Genomic DNA, 15443 nt, shown 5'->3' on the forward strand with positions numbered 1-15443 from the left:
GACCACAACCTCTTTGTTGCACCCTAACCCCCAAGGAAGGGGCTTAGGAACAAACAGCTTCAACTTGACCCCTGGAGACTTGGGGGCCACAGAGAGGTGGATACCCCAGGACATAGGGCAGGGGGAAGTCTCATTGCAGTGAGACCTCATTCATTCATTCATTCATTCATTTAACAAGTATATATTAATCAACTGCTGTATCCTCTGTCAAACACTGATCACTTCCACTAAATGCTCTTGGGGCCACTAGCTGCCATTTCCTGAGGCACCCAGTACATCTTCTTCTGCACTAGCTCAAGCAAGCCCACAGAGGAGATTTATTACAGAATCCATTTTACAGATGGGACAACTGAGGCTTTGAGAAATTAAGGAGACTCCCTGGGGTCACATCATCCACTCACAAGCCAGACCTCACACCCAAGCCGTCCCGTACCAGAATTCTGGACCATCTTCCCAAACACTCTACTCGCTCCAGCAAAACCTTCTCTCCCTCCACCTCAAACAACCATGGTTTCTGTGATCACATGATGCTGAAAGTGGATCTGGGGGTTCCAGGTGCCGGGGGCGGGATTCAGAGGGAGAGACAGCAGGGGCTGCTAGAGGCAGAGGCCCCCTCAGCTGGGTGGGGGGAAGGAGGGAGGGGCAGGAAGAGGAACTGAGGCCTCACGGCTAGCAGAGTCAGCCAGACACGGCCGGCCTTGAGGCCTCTGACCTCAGAGAAAGGAAGTGGCCTTGAGTCCCAGCTGAGCCTGAGGGGTCCCAAGAGCATGGAGACCAGGATGACTCCCAAGGGGAAGCCCTGGACAGCACCAATCTTATCTCATCCCGGTCCTCATCTGAACTGAAACACCAACGCCGCTACCTCCAACCCAAACCTGCCTTCCCCTCCTGCTGTGTGACCTTGGGGAAGGCACCTAACCTCTCTGTGCCATAGTTTTCGCCTCCCCACAATGGACCTAATCGAAGTACTGACTCAGCGTGTCAAGAGGATGCAATGAGGTCATTCACGGAAAAACCTTCAACCAGAGTCTGGCACAGAAAAAATGCCAGTGGGGTGTTAACTCTGGTTAAGTCTTGCTGTTCTCAGCTTCCAGAGTTACCACCCAAGGCCCCACCCCTGGAGGTCTTCAGAGACAGAATCCACTTCCTGTTCCCCCGATACACACCCTCCACCCACCCTCCCCACCCTGACTGCAGCTCAGGGACTCAGGGAAAGAGCAGCCCCACCACTGCCACTCCTGCCCCATCGGACCCACAAAGGGCACCAAATTTCATCGTCTCTTCTCAACAACACATGGGTCTCCCCATCTTGAAAACAGGAAACACACTCCCCTGTCCCCTCCCCCTCACAGCCTCTTTCCCTCTTCCCCTTCTCAGCCAGACTGTCTCTCCCTGCCTACACCTCCTGACCTCCCAACCTGACTTCTGACCCCGAAGTCGTCAACGCTCTCTGTGGGGTCCCTCTGAGTCTCCACTGAGCATGAAAGCTCTTCAGCTGCTGGGAGTCCGATCAGCAGCCCCCTGCTTCTCCCAACTGGCCCTCGTCACCTCCAGGCCACCCCCGCTTCCCAGCAGCCTCCAACCTCAGCCTCAGTGGTGGGCGCAACCCCTCCATGCTGCTGCCCCCACAACCTTGTCCTCCGTCATCCTGCTCTTCCCGCTGCATCCAGTGCACCATCTTAGTGCCTCACACCCAGCACCCCCCTCTTGTAACAAACCCCGTGAAGTACTGACATGAAATCCACAGACAGTGAAACACACTGACTTCTATCTTTCCAAATATTTAACGTGATCCCCTGCAGTGCAAGGAGAAAGTCATTTAGAATAAAACGTGCACAGAAAGATGAAAAGTGCTCAGACACCCACTGGAGCAGCCAGATGTGAGCACCTGGACACAGGTGTGTCTCACTGAGCGTGATTGCCCCCCAACTGCCCCCTCGCAAGACATATTAATGCCAGGAGCAGGCTGAGCGTCTAAATGCTGAACAATTCTTAGTGAAATCTGAACCAAACTAAAACCTCCCTTGATACAGGATAGTCACATCCCTGTACATGCCATGGGTATCAACCAAGCAAAAAAACAAACAAACAAAAAAAAAACCCATAGATCTTCTATTTACATATAAAATAGGATTGGTTCCAATGATTATAAACAGGTTTGTTGCTTACAGGAACATCTGCTGGGACAGGCTGGGGGCTGCAGGCAGGACAATTATGTATTTGTAAAATATGTAATTATGTACAAATTGGGCACCTGTGGGGCTGCCTTAAAATGCCAACCATGTCCCCATCCATGGAACCAAAAATGCCCCCATGATTCTTCAAGCACCCCCAGGAGCAGTGCAACCCAGCTGAGAACTCCCCAAGCCCACGACAATCAAGCCCAAATCCATTTGCTTGGCATTTCAAGGCCCTCTGGGACTCCATCCCTGGCTGATCTCGCCTCCAATTATTTATTTATTATTATTTTTAGTGGTGGTACTGGGGATTTAACGCAGGACCTCGTACACGCTAAGCATGCGCTCTACCACTGAGCTATTCATTCAAATGAGCCCTGGTGCCTCGGGAGCTCACCCACCAGAAGATGCAGCTAATGCACGTGATGTCCAGAACATGGGCAGGGCCATGGCGAGGGAAGCCCGGGTGATCGTAGGGGTCCAGAGGGAGCACGAGGCCTGGCCTGGAGTCAGAGAGGTCTTCTCGGAGGAGGTGTCATCTGCGCTCGGTCTTAAGGCTTGGATTGGTGATAGCCAGGCAGGAAGGGCGTTCTGGGCAGAGGGGTTCATCGTCTGCAAAGGCTGAGCGGCAACACAGTAAGGCATTGAAAGAGCTCTTCCCAGAGTCCTAAGTTACCGGCACACAGTAGGTGCTCAAGAATTCTTCGTGGAATGGATGCATAAGGCTGGAAGCACTGGGGAGCCACAGACAGGCTTTCAGCCACAGAGAGATGAGATCATCTTTGCCCCATGAAAAACTCTGACTACTCAGGCTGGGAGCAGTGTGAGGGGTCCGAGCCCTGATCCACCCCCAACGCTCCCTCCTCTGCCTTCTATTCCTGCTTCAGTCACACTGCTGCCCCTTTGCCCAGGCCGTTCACCCTGTCTGGTGCACCCTGTCTCCCTGTCCTTGATCAAAATCGTCCTCAGTTTTCACATCCCACTCCAAACACCCCTGGGTCCCAGCCACTCCTGGGTGTGGTTGCAAGTACTTGGCCTCTGCTGTCAAACGGACCCAGATTCGAATCCCACATCCTTGGAAACAGTTTAACTGCATCCTTAGTCAAGGGTCAAACACTTCTCAAGCCTCGGTTTCCCTCCGTGCCTCCACCACGCTGAGCTGCGGTGAGGGTTCCTGAGAACAGTGGTGGTACCCGTACCTGGTGAATGTTAATTCTGTCGAGTGCCCCTCTGCCCGGAGCCCATCCTCACACCTGCTCAGGCTGGGAAGGGGCACCGGCCCCTGCCACCCTGCCACTTCTTTTCCCAAAGCAGTTAATCCCTCCCAACCACCCTGGGAAGCAAGGCTGTTTCTCCCATCACAGATGAGGTCACTGAGGCTCAGAGCAGTGTGAGGTCAAGCAGCCAGAATTAGAATCCAGATCTACCTCCTACCAAAAACTAGACTCATTTAATATCTGTGGGTATTCTCCTTCGAATGCCTCCAAGGGCTGTCAGCTTGTCCAGAATCTGAGCAAGCACCTTCTCTGCTCTGGAACTTTCCGTGGCTCCCCAGTGCCCCCAGGAGGGACTGGCTTCACATCCATCCCTCCCTCCAGTTGCCCACACTGACACTCCAGCTTGGTCATTGCCTGAATCCCTTCCTGGGGGCCCAGCATGCCTATTTGCATTCCCTGGAATCTGCCTGGCAAACCCTGGTCATCTTTGAAGACTTGACTTTGGTCCCCAGCATCTTTGATCTTGTGGGTTTTCTCGGTAGCTGGGTTTTTTTCTTTGCCCTTGTCCTTTGTTCATTTGCTAGGTCCTCCCTGCTGGTGCTGAGAAAGGACACAATCCCAACCCTTGCCCTCCAGGAGCTCCAGGTCTAGGGTGGGTAAGGGGCTTCCCAGAGCAGGGACATTTTAACTGAATATGAGTTAATCCGATGGGAGAGCTCCAGGCCGCCGTCACTCTGAGCACTGGCCTCCTCCGTGACAGGAGTATATGGCCTGAGAGAGTCAGTGTGCTTAAGTGTTTAAGGCACTGGATGAGTTCAGTTGGGCTAAAAGGAGAACGTATTCCCAGCAGACTTCCTGGAGGAGGGGCTTTGCTGGGAGCCTGTGTCTGAGTCTCTTCTGTGGGGCCTAAGGAAGGTGGCATCTGCTGAAAACCTGAAGGAGGAAATGAGATGGGAAAGTGGGAGCCTGGGAAGGTGCTGGAGCTGGCAAGGGGCAGGGTGAGGTTCTCAGAGGATGGAGAAGACCAGGGCAGAGCCAGTAGGAAGGCTGTGGGGCCGAGGAGCAGGGTCACAGCCACATGGTGGCCAAGAGGATCTCAAGGGGACAGGCTAGGATGACCAGGAGTGCGAGGGAGGTGGGGGGGGAAGGTGGCAGCGAGTCAGTGCCACGGAGAAGTCAAGGGCTTAGTCTGGGCTCAGGCAGGGAGAGTGGGGCTAGGGACATGAGAAGCATGGCAGATGGACCCCCGCATCAAGTCTTCCCTGGTGCCCTCCTCTCCTTCCACAGTGGGCCAGAGCCCCAAGCACGCTGTTCCCCACTGGGCCAGGCATCACTGTCTCCTCCGTGGTAGCAGGACACTAAGTGGAGGGACTACGGACAGAGGGACCAAAAGAGAGGGCTGAGGGCAGCATCAGAGCCATCACTCTGTCTGGCCTCCTCCTTTGGGGGCAGGGAGCCTGGGCTGGGAAGGGGGAAGGGAGGGAGCGGGGCAGCACCTGACTTTGATGCTGGAGGTCACTCAGGCAGGGGCGCTGAGGCACCAGCTCCCCCACTGCCAGGACCCACCCTGCAGGGCCTCACCCTCACCCCGCCACCCCCAACCCCATGCCCAGGGCAGCAAGGAGCGCTTCCACTGGCAGAGCCACAACGTGAAGCAGAGCGGCGTGGACGACATGGTGCTGCTGCCCCAGATCACCGAGGACGCCATCGTGGGCAACCTCCGGAAGCGCTTCATGGACGACTACATCTTCGTACCCTGGGCCACCGGCCGCGGTGGGGGTGGGGCGGACGAAGGACGGAGGGATGGAGGATGACTGGCCAAAGGATGCGGGGGTGATGGCAGAGGGACTGTAACACAGCAGGAGGGACACACAGTATCTGAGCACAGGAACAGAGCGAGGGATGGACAGTAAGAGCACTGGGTGGTAGGGCAGGGGACAGTGGGGTGACAGCAGGGCTCTGGGTGGACTTTTCCCCTATTCCAGATCCAGCTCAGTTTTTTCCTAAGGGACCCCAGGTGCGTCTGAGTATCTCCCTCTCTTCCTCTAAGCCATGGGCTGTAGGAGGCCACAAGGGAGCAGGATGAGGGAACAGGAACCCTTGGGGGTCAAAGTCTACCAGAAACTGCATGGCCCTTAACGGTCCCCAGACCTACATCGGCTCCGTGCTCATCTCCGTAAACCCCTTCAAGCAGATGCCCTACTTTACCGACCGCGAGGTTGACCTGTACCAGGGCGCGGTGAGGCTGGGCCCGGGGAGGGGGAGGCACAGCCCCAGGACCCCCGGCCGCCTGCCCCAGGCTGAGCCCTGCCCTCCGCCGCCAGGCCCAGTACGAGAACCCCCCGCACATCTATGCCCTCACGGACAACATGTACCGCAACATGCTCATCGACTGTGAGAACCAGTGTGTCATCATCAGGTTCGGAGTGGGGGGCCCCAGCCCTCCTGCCTGGGCCCCACCCAAAGAGCATCACCACCCCCAGGGAAGTTTACTTGGAATTCCTGATCCAAACAGAGCCTGCCATCCCTCTCTGCCCCAGCCCTGCTTCGCTTTCTTTGTCACCATCTAACCCATGATATATTTTTATTCATTCTGTTATTATCCCTCTGTCCCTTCTAAATGTTAGCTCCAGGAGGACAGAGATTTGGATCTGTCTTGTTCACTACTGTATCCTCAGTGCCTGGAATATTGCCTGGCACACAGTAGGTGTTCAATGAATGAATGAATGAATGATCAAGCTCTAGAAAGGAGACTTCCCCCCAACACCTGGTCACCCCAATTCCTTCCCTCACCCCCCCCCCAGTGGAGAGAGTGGAGCCGGGAAGACAGTGGCAGCCAAATACATCATGAGCTACATCTCCAAGGTGTCGGGTGGGGGCGAGAAAGTCCAGGTAAGACAAAATCAGCAAAAAGGCCTGGGTCTCCCCACACTGCTCGGTATTTCATCCACCCGAACCCCCACGCCCCGCCTCAGTCTGACCTCTTCCCACCCCACTTGCCTCTTTCCCTAGCATGTGAAGGACATCATCCTGCAATCAAACCCACTGCTGGAAGCCTTCGGCAACGCCAAGACTGTGCGCAACAACAATTCCAGCCGCTTTGTGAGTCTTTGCAGTCCAGCTGCTCCCTCCGCACTGGGCCTCTCCCGTCTCTCTTTCCATCCCTCCCTCCCTCCCTCCCTCCCTTCCTCTCTCTCCCTCTCTCTCTCTCTCTCTCTCTCTCTCTCTCTCTCTCTCTCTCTCTCTCTCACACACACACACACACACACACACACACCCCTTTATTCCCAAGACTACAGGAAGTACCTGCTCCTGGATGGGAGATTCACTTCCTGCTCACGGTCCTTCTGATAAAGAGTCCCCTGGCAGCAGAATTGTGGAAGCCATGACATGTCTGTACAGCATTCTTAAATACTCCTCCCCTGGCTGCAACCAGGCTACGTCTGTTCCGATTGACATTTCAGGTCTCATTCATTCCCTCATTCATTCTCTCTTTCAGCAAATAATTATTGCAGTCCTTCTTATACTTGCTTAATCGTACTTCTATCCATCCATTTTTTTGATACACCGCAAAGTAAGCTGCAGGCAGCATACCTTTTCCACCAAACACTTCGTCATGCAGATCATTCATTATAGCCCAATATAATTTTGCAGTTGTCTTATTTCTTTTAAAGTAAAATTTGCATACAGCAAAATACATAAATCTAAAGTGGACCATTTTCTGAGTTTGGACAAATGCACACACGTGTGCAACGCAACACAAGCCCCATCAACATACAGAACATCACTCTCTCTCCAGAAAATTCCCTCTTGTCTCTCTCTAGTTGATCTCTACGCCTACCTTACCCCAGACACAACCACTCTGATTTTTTTTTTACCATGGATTATTCTTGGCTGTTCTAGAATTTCGTAGAAATGGGACCACACAGTCTGTGTTTTCAAACAACTAATACACACAAAAACGTGGATGAATCTCAAAAATATGTATTTCTATTTTATCTTAGATAGTTTTATTGCATGAGAGGATAAGGATTTGTCACATAAGTGTCAAAATGTGTAGTATGATGATGTCATTTGTATTGTTATGGGGGGGAGGGGGCAGGAAGGAGTAATAAGGGGGCTTGTCGGTCTTCCAGGCTCTGGCCAGAGTAGAACCCAGATGTTGCCAGAAACCAAAGAAGGGGCCTGTGGGGCCCTTTCTCGGGGCCCAAGGACAACATGTGGGAGACACCCAGGGTCATTGGAATCAGTCACATCCCACATAGACACGGAAGCTTCTGTGTTGTGGTGGAGGGAGTGGTGAGCTGTCAATAAAATGCGATACTTCTCTGTAGCCAGGCACAGGGCTAGATGCCCTGAGCGAGGACTTCAATCATCAGGGAGGGAGGAAAAGGCATTCGTGAGCTGATGTGTCTCTCTTGGGTTCAGGGCAAGTATTTTGAGATCCAGTTCAGCCGCGGCGGGGAGCCTGATGGGGGCAAGATCTCCAACTTCCTGCTGGAGAAATCCCGCGTGGTCATGCAGAATGAAAATGAGAGGAACTTCCACATCTACTACCAGGTGCAAGGAAAGGGGCCGTGGGGCTAGGCCGAGGGAGCCCCACCTGGAGCCCAGGGGAAGACCATGGGAGGGTCAGTGTTCGGGAGCCCGTGATGGAGAGGACCAGGGGATGACGCGGGCTCTGCCAGTCCAGCACCACATCCATGAGCATCCTTCGCCCTCCAGCTGCTGGAAGGGGCCTCTCAGGAGCAGCGGCAAAACCTGGGGCTCATGACCCCCGACTACTATTACTACCTCAACCAATCAGACACCTACAAGGTGGACGGCACCGATGACCGGAGTGACTTCAGTGAGACCCTGGTGAGCATCCACTGCCCCTCCAGACTCTTGTGTTACAAATCAAGAAACCAAAACCAGAGAGGGGCAGGGACTTGCCCAAGGTCACACAGCGAGCCGAATGTATGAAAGAGACAGGATAGGGGCCCAGGGGCCCTGACTCCCTGGGTCTATGCTGGAGCCCCAGGAATCTAACCCAGAGGCGAGGGCGGTGGTTGGGACGGGGGGGTACAGGCTCTGTCCCTGTTGTGCCCACAGAGTGCCATGCAGGTCATCGGGATCCCACCCAATGTCCAGCAGCTGGTTCTGCAGCTTGTGGCAGGGATCTTGCACTTGGGGAACATCAGCTTCTGCGAAGATGGGAATTACGCCCGGGTGGAGAGTACAGACCGTGAGTGTGGGTGCTGCGGGGGGCAGGGTGGAGGCGTGTGTGTGAACAGCATCCTCCTAGGGTGGCTCCTGGAGGGTGAGGACCCATGAGGACAATATTGGTGTCACTGGGCAAGATCGGGAGAGACAGGAGTGCCCACACAGGGCCCAGGAACCCGACTGGCTAACCCTTTCCTCCCTCCCCGCCTCCCCCTGCCAGTCCTGGCCTTCCCTGCCTACCTCCTGGGCATCGACAGTGCGCGGCTGCAGGAGAAGCTGATCAGCCGCAAGATGGACAGCCGCTGGGGCGGGCGCAGCGAGTCCATTGATGTGACCCTAAACGTGGAGCAGGCAGCCTACACGAGGGATGCCCTGGCCAAGGGGCTCTATGCCCGTCTCTTTGACTTCCTCGTGGAGGCAAGTGGGGCTGGGGAGTGGGAGGGGGCTCTGGGGCAGTCTTGATTATCATGACCTCACCAATGCCCAGCGTGGGGGGCTTCAAGCAGGGCAGGAGGTGATCCGATGGGAGGTTTAGGGGCCTTCTGGGGCCCAGGAAGCAGGGGGCTGCTGGAGGCTCCAGGCCTGGACTGAGATGGGGGCTGTAGGGGTGGATATGTGTGGGAGCATCTGAGAGCCACGTGGGGAGGCTGTCAGGAGGACAAAGTGATGGACTAGGTGGGGGTGGAGGAGAACAGGACGTGTCAAGGTCGAGAAAGAAGCCGACAGTAACCAACATGCCACAGCACTTAGCGCATGCTGGCTATGGTTCTGTTTTACCTGTATCGATTTATATAATTCTTAGGGGAAAAAAAAAAGCTCTATAAGAGAGTTACTATTATGAACCTATTTTAAAGATGAGAAAAATAGAGGTGCAGTGTGGTTAAGGGGAAGAGACAGCTCCCAAAGCAGGAAGCCCGATGTCCTAACCCCTCAAATGATACACCAACTGACGGGGTTGGGGGACTGCATAGAGGCGCAGAAGGCAGGAGAGACACTGGTGGGAGGGGTCACAGCCTTAGAACGTGGCCAAGAGCATTTCAAGAGAGTGGCAGGCCACGCAGACCTGACCCGGTGCCCACTCACCTAGTGTCCTCACCGCATCGCAGGCCATCAACCGAGCCATGCAGAAGCCCCAGGAGGAGTACAGTATTGGCGTGCTTGACATCTACGGCTTTGAGATCTTCCAGGTACGACCCTGTGGCCGGCCCACACTCACAATGGGGTAGCCCGGTGGCCCCAGAGCCTCCAGCACCAGCCCCCTGAAGGCAGCCCTCTCTTTTCCTCCTTTGGCAGAAAAACGGCTTTGAGCAGTTCTGCATCAACTTCGTCAACGAGAAACTGCAGCAGATCTTTATTGAACTCACCCTGAAGGCTGAACAGGTGGGCAAGGGGCAGCCAAGTGGCCAGGGGCAGGGGACACGGGGGATGGGGCAGGACCATGAAGGTTGCCAAGCAACCAGGGGACACCCCAGCCCCACACGGGCGCCTCTCTGCTGACATGTCCAAGCTCCACCGTGAGATTTTCTTCAGAAGAGGTTTTCTGCCTGTAAAGCTTTGATGAGGGCTGGGAACTAGCCTCTTTGTTCACACTTTCAACGATTATTTATTGAGCACCTGCTGTGTACCGGGCACTGTTTGCAGTGCTGGGGAGACAAAAATCCCTGCTGTTTTCATTTGACCCATCCCTGCAGAAGCAGAGCCTGAGGCAAGGATTCAGGGCAAATACCAAGAGATGATTGAGGACATGAGAGAGTGATTCAAAAAAAGATTTTTAAAAAGTACGATGTGTTCATGAGAAGGTTACACTTCAGGCAACCAGAGTTCAATTCTGAGGCCCCTGGGGGAAGCTTCCCACCTGCCCCAGGCAGGGCAGTGGGCCTTGTTACTGGAGGCAGTCCCAAGTGATGAGATGGGGGCGGAGGTACATGGGAGGACTCCTGTCGCATCTCCTTCACCCATCCTTGTGAAGCTCACATTCTAGAGACGCAGGCACCTTGGCCCAGACACCCACCCCCATCTCTGTCCCCTTTGCCACCCCCAGGAGGAGTATGTACAGGAGGGCATCCGCTGGACCCCTATCCAGTACTTCAACAATAAGATCGTCTGTGACCTCATCGAAAACAAGCTGGTGAGGGTCGGCCAGATTCGAGGGTTCTCTTTGGGCCCCCAAGTTGGGCCTGGGAGAGCTGGGAGAGCCAGGGGCAGTTCCGACGCCCACAGGCCCTGCTCACCCACCCTCCCCCTTGAACAGATGGGGCACGACTGACTCATCCCATCAGCCATCTCACCTCTTCTCTCTGCCCACCTGCTCACTTTCACTTTTCACTCAACAAACATTGATCCAGACAGGCTGCTAAGGGATGGAGGCGTCAAAGTTGCCAGGTCCCCCACCAGGCCATCCCAGTTTGGGGAGGGGAAGAGGCATGGATCCCTTATGGGGTCCCCACCCCATCCTGCACCAGCGAGCTCCCACAGCACCCTGCACACACCTGGTGACCCCCGCCAACACCTTTAGCCCTTCTATTTGGAAGCCCTGTCTCCTCCACGCCCGCCCACCCCGCTCAGTGAGCGGGACGGGGGCAGGGCCAGGCCAGGCTGAGCCCCGCCCCTCCTGCGCCCGCAGAACCCCCCGGGCATCATGAGCGTCCTGGACGACGTGTGCGCCACCATGCACGCCACGGGCGGCGGCGCCGACCAGACGCTGCTGCAGAAGCTGCAGGCGGCCGTGGGCACCCACGAGCACTTCAACGGCTGGAGCGGCGGCTTCGTCATCCACCACTACGCGGGCAAGGTGCTCCGCCGCGCTGGGGGCCCCCCAACCCCCGCCCGCGACGCCTCCTCCCAGACACTGGGGTAGGGGGGTCTCCAGCTGCAGCCTCCCAACCTCCCAATGGAGGGAGTTCGTGAGACCCCCAGCCAGGGCTACAGCCCTTCCCTGGCTGGCCAGAAACATGGATCCCCCCACAATGACCCCCAGGAGCTGGCCTCCCTCCTACCCGACACCGCGGTCCTTCAGCCAGGGCTGCAAAACCCACTGGACCCTGACCCTGTCCTGTTAGCAGGGACAGCGCCCCCTTTCAGAACACAAACTCCCTCCCTCGGATCCCCCAAACCCCGATGTGAGCTGGAAGCCCCACTATCCTCCTGATCCAGGACACAGCCCCATGCCTTCTGACCGCAGCTTGGGGCCCTGTGGCCCATGCTGTAAGCCACTTGCTCCATAGTGGGCCAGGGCCCCCTACAGACAGACCCCTACCCAAGGCTTTAGAAATCCATGGGCCTCTGGCCATGGTCCTCCTCCCCAGTTTAGGACTGCAGACTCTCCCACTGACCTTCACATGGGCAGCAAACAGCCCCAGGGGTCCCCTGGCTCTGCTGCAGCCCACCAGTCCCTCAAAGGGGCTGGCATTCCCATGCCCCCTGAGCCAGGGGGTAGCGCCGACCTAGACCATGCAGAGCCCCCACCTTGGATGACAGACGTGGCTGAAACCCCACCCCCCCACCTGTCCCCAAGCAGGGCTAGAACCCTCTAGACACAGCCCCACAATCCACCACAACACACAGATACTCAATGTGACCCTTGCTTCCAAATTAAGTAGCAGACCCCCGGGCCCCCCAATCTGGACTGTTACCCACCCCACTTCCTTCACCTCCAACAGACTCCAACCACAACTTGGATCCCCAGGCCCCTGCTGGACCCGACCCCCTTTTCTGAACCATAGACACCCGCAGCCCTCTCACCTCAGAGCAGGCCCCCACAGGCCACTCACCCCCAGCCTTAGCACCTCACACCCCCACTCCACCTTCCTCCAGGTCTCTTACGACGTCAGCGGCTTCTGCGAGAGGAACCGGGATGTTCTGTTCTCTGACCTCATTGAGCTGATGCAGACCAGTGAGCAGTGAGTGGTCCCGGGCCTGAGGGCCTCCGGGCAACACCCCATGGGGAGGGGGGAGGCCCAGGGACCACCCCCATCTTCCCCAGAGCTCCCATCACACCATGGACTTTGTGGGGACAGTGACTAGTTCTGATTAAACAGTAGCTGGACTTTGTAGGGGAGGTTTCTGGCCAGGACAGTGCTTCTAGTGACTCATTCTGATCCCGAGGTCCAAGGGGAGAAGCAAGAAAACCCCTCGGAACAGTTCCTGATGGCCCTTCCTGCGTCCCTCTCTGCAAATCCAAGCATCCATGTGGGCGTGGATAGCTGCCATTTTTGCTCAGTGAAAACACATCACACTGTGGATTATTCTGTATTAACATTCTTGACAGCCTACTTTGAAAAAAAATGGGACTTTGTTCTGCAGTCAATTCCCATTCCTACAAGCTGTTCAATTATAAATTTTCTCATAAGCACATTTAAAAAGTAAAAAGTTGTGGGGAGGGGAGAGGGTACAGCTCAGTGGTAGCATGCACATGCTTAGCATGCACAGTGGTCCTGGGTTCCACCCCCAGTACCTCCATTAAATAAAAAATAAATAAACCTAATTACTACCCCACTGCACACACACACAAACAAAGTGTGAAAAAAAAGTAAAGAGTTGAACAGGTGAAATTTTTCAAATATTTTCTTTAATTCCATATACCCGAAGTATCATTTCAACATGCAATCAATATTTTAAAATTATTAATGAAATGCTTACATTCTTTTTTTCCATACTGCATCCTCTTTAAAATCCAGTGCATTTTAATGAGTGTATTTTAATGCTCACAGCACATCTCCATTCGGACAGGTCATGTGTCAAGGGCCTGGGGAACCATCCGTGACCCGTGGCCACCATATCGGAAAGCACAGCCCTAGAGCTGTGTTTCTCAAAGTGGGGTCCCCTGGACCAGCAGCAGCAGCATCACCTGGGGTTTTGTTAGAAATTATTGGGCCCCAGTCCAGACCTGTGAATGAGATCTCAAGGGGTGGGGCCCAGTCATCTGTGTTTCAACAAGCTCTCCTGGTGATTTTGGTTCCCACTAAAGGCTAAGAACCAGTTGGACAAGTATGAAGATAAACTAAGTTGGTAAGGGCTGGACAGTGGGGAAGGGCTCATTCATTCTTTCTCTTTTTTTTTTTTTTTTTTTTTTTGCTTTCTTTTAATTGTGATAAAATACACATTAAAATTCTCCCTTTTTAACTACTTTAAAGTGTACAACTCAGTAGCATTAAGCACGTTCACAATGCTGTACAACAATCACCACGACCTGGTTTCAGCCCTTTTTCATCACCCCAAATGGATACTTCACACCTCTGAAGCAGTCCACTCATTCTGTGTTATGGGGGTCAGGGAAGATCTTGTTGAGGAGATGAGGCAGGGAGTCATCAAGGTACCAATGTTACCAAACTGAACTCAGGCCCACTCACCTGACACATAGCAAAGCCAATCCCCTGCCACTGGGTTTTGGTGAAGGCAAGTACAGCGTTTATTGCAGGTGCTAAGCAAGGAGAACAGACAGCTCGTGCTCAAAAGACCCAGACTCCCCAGTGGCTTTCAGGGAAGAGTTTTTAAAGACAGTGTGAGGGAGAGGGTCACAGGGTGTGTGATCAACTTGTGCACAAGTTTCTGATTGATTGACGGTGAGGTAACAGGGTGATGTTGCAGGAATCTCAGTGATCAACCTTCTGGTTCCAGCTAGTCTGGGGTCCACGTGCTGGTGCACAGCACACAGTTAACTTGTTCTACCTGGTGGGGGTTTTAGTATCTGCAAAACACCTCAAGGATACGGCTCAGGATATTATCTGTAGCTCTTGAGGAGGAACTAAAGGTCCTTAACTTTGTTTTATGGCTGAACTATTATTATGTCTTTGCCTGACATATCAGTTTCACCAAAGTGTATTTAACCAGTTCCCTGTTGATGGACACTTGTGGACGCTTGGCATGTCCCCAGCTATGCTTATCACAGACAGGGCTGCAGCTAGCATCCTCCTCTGTATTTCTTTGAACCCACATGTGAGCCTGTGCATGAAGGCTCATCCCTTCAAGGGGACCTGCCCATATTGTCCAAGATGCTGCATCACTTAGTTTAAGTTCATTCTATTTTACTTGCTACCCAAGTCATGCAGGGCCATGGAGGAAGAAGTAACAACAGTATACGTAAATCAAGGAACCCAAAGGACAAGACCAACCCTCTGATTCTCAGCATCACACCCCCCAACATTCAGGGAGACCCATACTGTACAGCATGTCCTTTGGGCCCCAAGCACCTAGGCAGCCAACCTCTGAGAGAGGATACCCCAGACCCAGCTACATCTCTGACCCATCCTACCCCCTGCCCAGGGCTTTCCTCCGGATGCTCTTTCCTGAGAAGCTGGATGCAGACAAGAAAGGCCGCCCCAGCACCGCTGGCTCCAAGATCAAGGTGAGCATGAGGCGGGGGGACCTGGGTCTGTTTCTCTCATTTTAAAGTCTGTCTCTCCCCAACCCCGGGTCCTCAGCCCCTCTCTCTGGTACCCTCTATCCAGCAGGGGGCTTCCTCCAGCTCTAGGGTGAGGGGGTTTGGACCAGCTTCCTTTTTTTTTTTTCTTTTTTACTTTATGTATAGTCATTTTACAATGTTGTGTTAATTTCTGGTGTACAGCATAATAGTTCAGTCATACATGTACATACATAGATTCATTTTCATATTTGGACCAAATTCCTTGATGTCCTCCTAACGCTCGAAATCCAGAAGTGAACTATCATCCTAATTTTTTTTTTTTTGGCCTTTTAGTCATTTGCCACTTCAAAAACAAGCTGTGGTAAAATATACATAATATAAAATTTACCACCTTATTCAGTTTTAAGTGGCATTAAGTTCAGTGGCATTAAGTACATTCAAATTTGTACAACCATCCGCACCCTCCATCTCCAGAACTTCCTC

General features: G+C 54.0%; 1 protein-coding gene across 2 annotated transcripts in view; it reads left to right on the forward strand.

The window, feature by feature from the left end:
- The window catches only part of MYO1F (myosin IF), a 31113-nt gene that overhangs the window by 3886 nt on the left and 11784 nt on the right, over positions 1-15443 (forward strand). Inside the window, exons 2-16 of one of the 2 annotated variants that reach the window (XM_032466245.1) lie at positions 5008-5145; positions 5544-5633; positions 5719-5813; positions 6199-6286; positions 6407-6496; positions 7823-7954; positions 8120-8254; positions 8489-8621; positions 8820-9016; positions 9706-9786; positions 9893-9979; positions 10641-10727; positions 11223-11390; positions 12413-12498; positions 14861-14942. In XM_032466245.1, the coding sequence (XP_032322136.1) occupies positions 5008-5145; positions 5544-5633; positions 5719-5813; positions 6199-6286; positions 6407-6496; positions 7823-7954; positions 8120-8254; positions 8489-8621; positions 8820-9016; positions 9706-9786; positions 9893-9979; positions 10641-10727; positions 11223-11390; positions 12413-12498; positions 14861-14942 (1689 nt within the window). Of the gene's footprint in view, positions 1-5007; positions 5146-5166; positions 5304-5444; positions 5634-5718; positions 5814-6198; positions 6287-6406; positions 6497-7822; positions 7955-8119; positions 8255-8488; positions 8622-8819; positions 9017-9705; positions 9787-9892; positions 9980-10640; positions 10728-11222; positions 11391-12412; positions 12499-14860; positions 14943-15443 lie in introns of those variants that run through there. The other variant, XM_032466246.1, reaches the window with a different exon arrangement.

The sequence above is a fragment of the Camelus ferus genome, chromosome 22 (genome assembly GCF_009834535.1).
Source record: "Camelus ferus isolate YT-003-E chromosome 22, BCGSAC_Cfer_1.0, whole genome shotgun sequence".
Taxonomy (NCBI): domain Eukaryota; kingdom Metazoa; phylum Chordata; class Mammalia; order Artiodactyla; family Camelidae; genus Camelus; species Camelus ferus.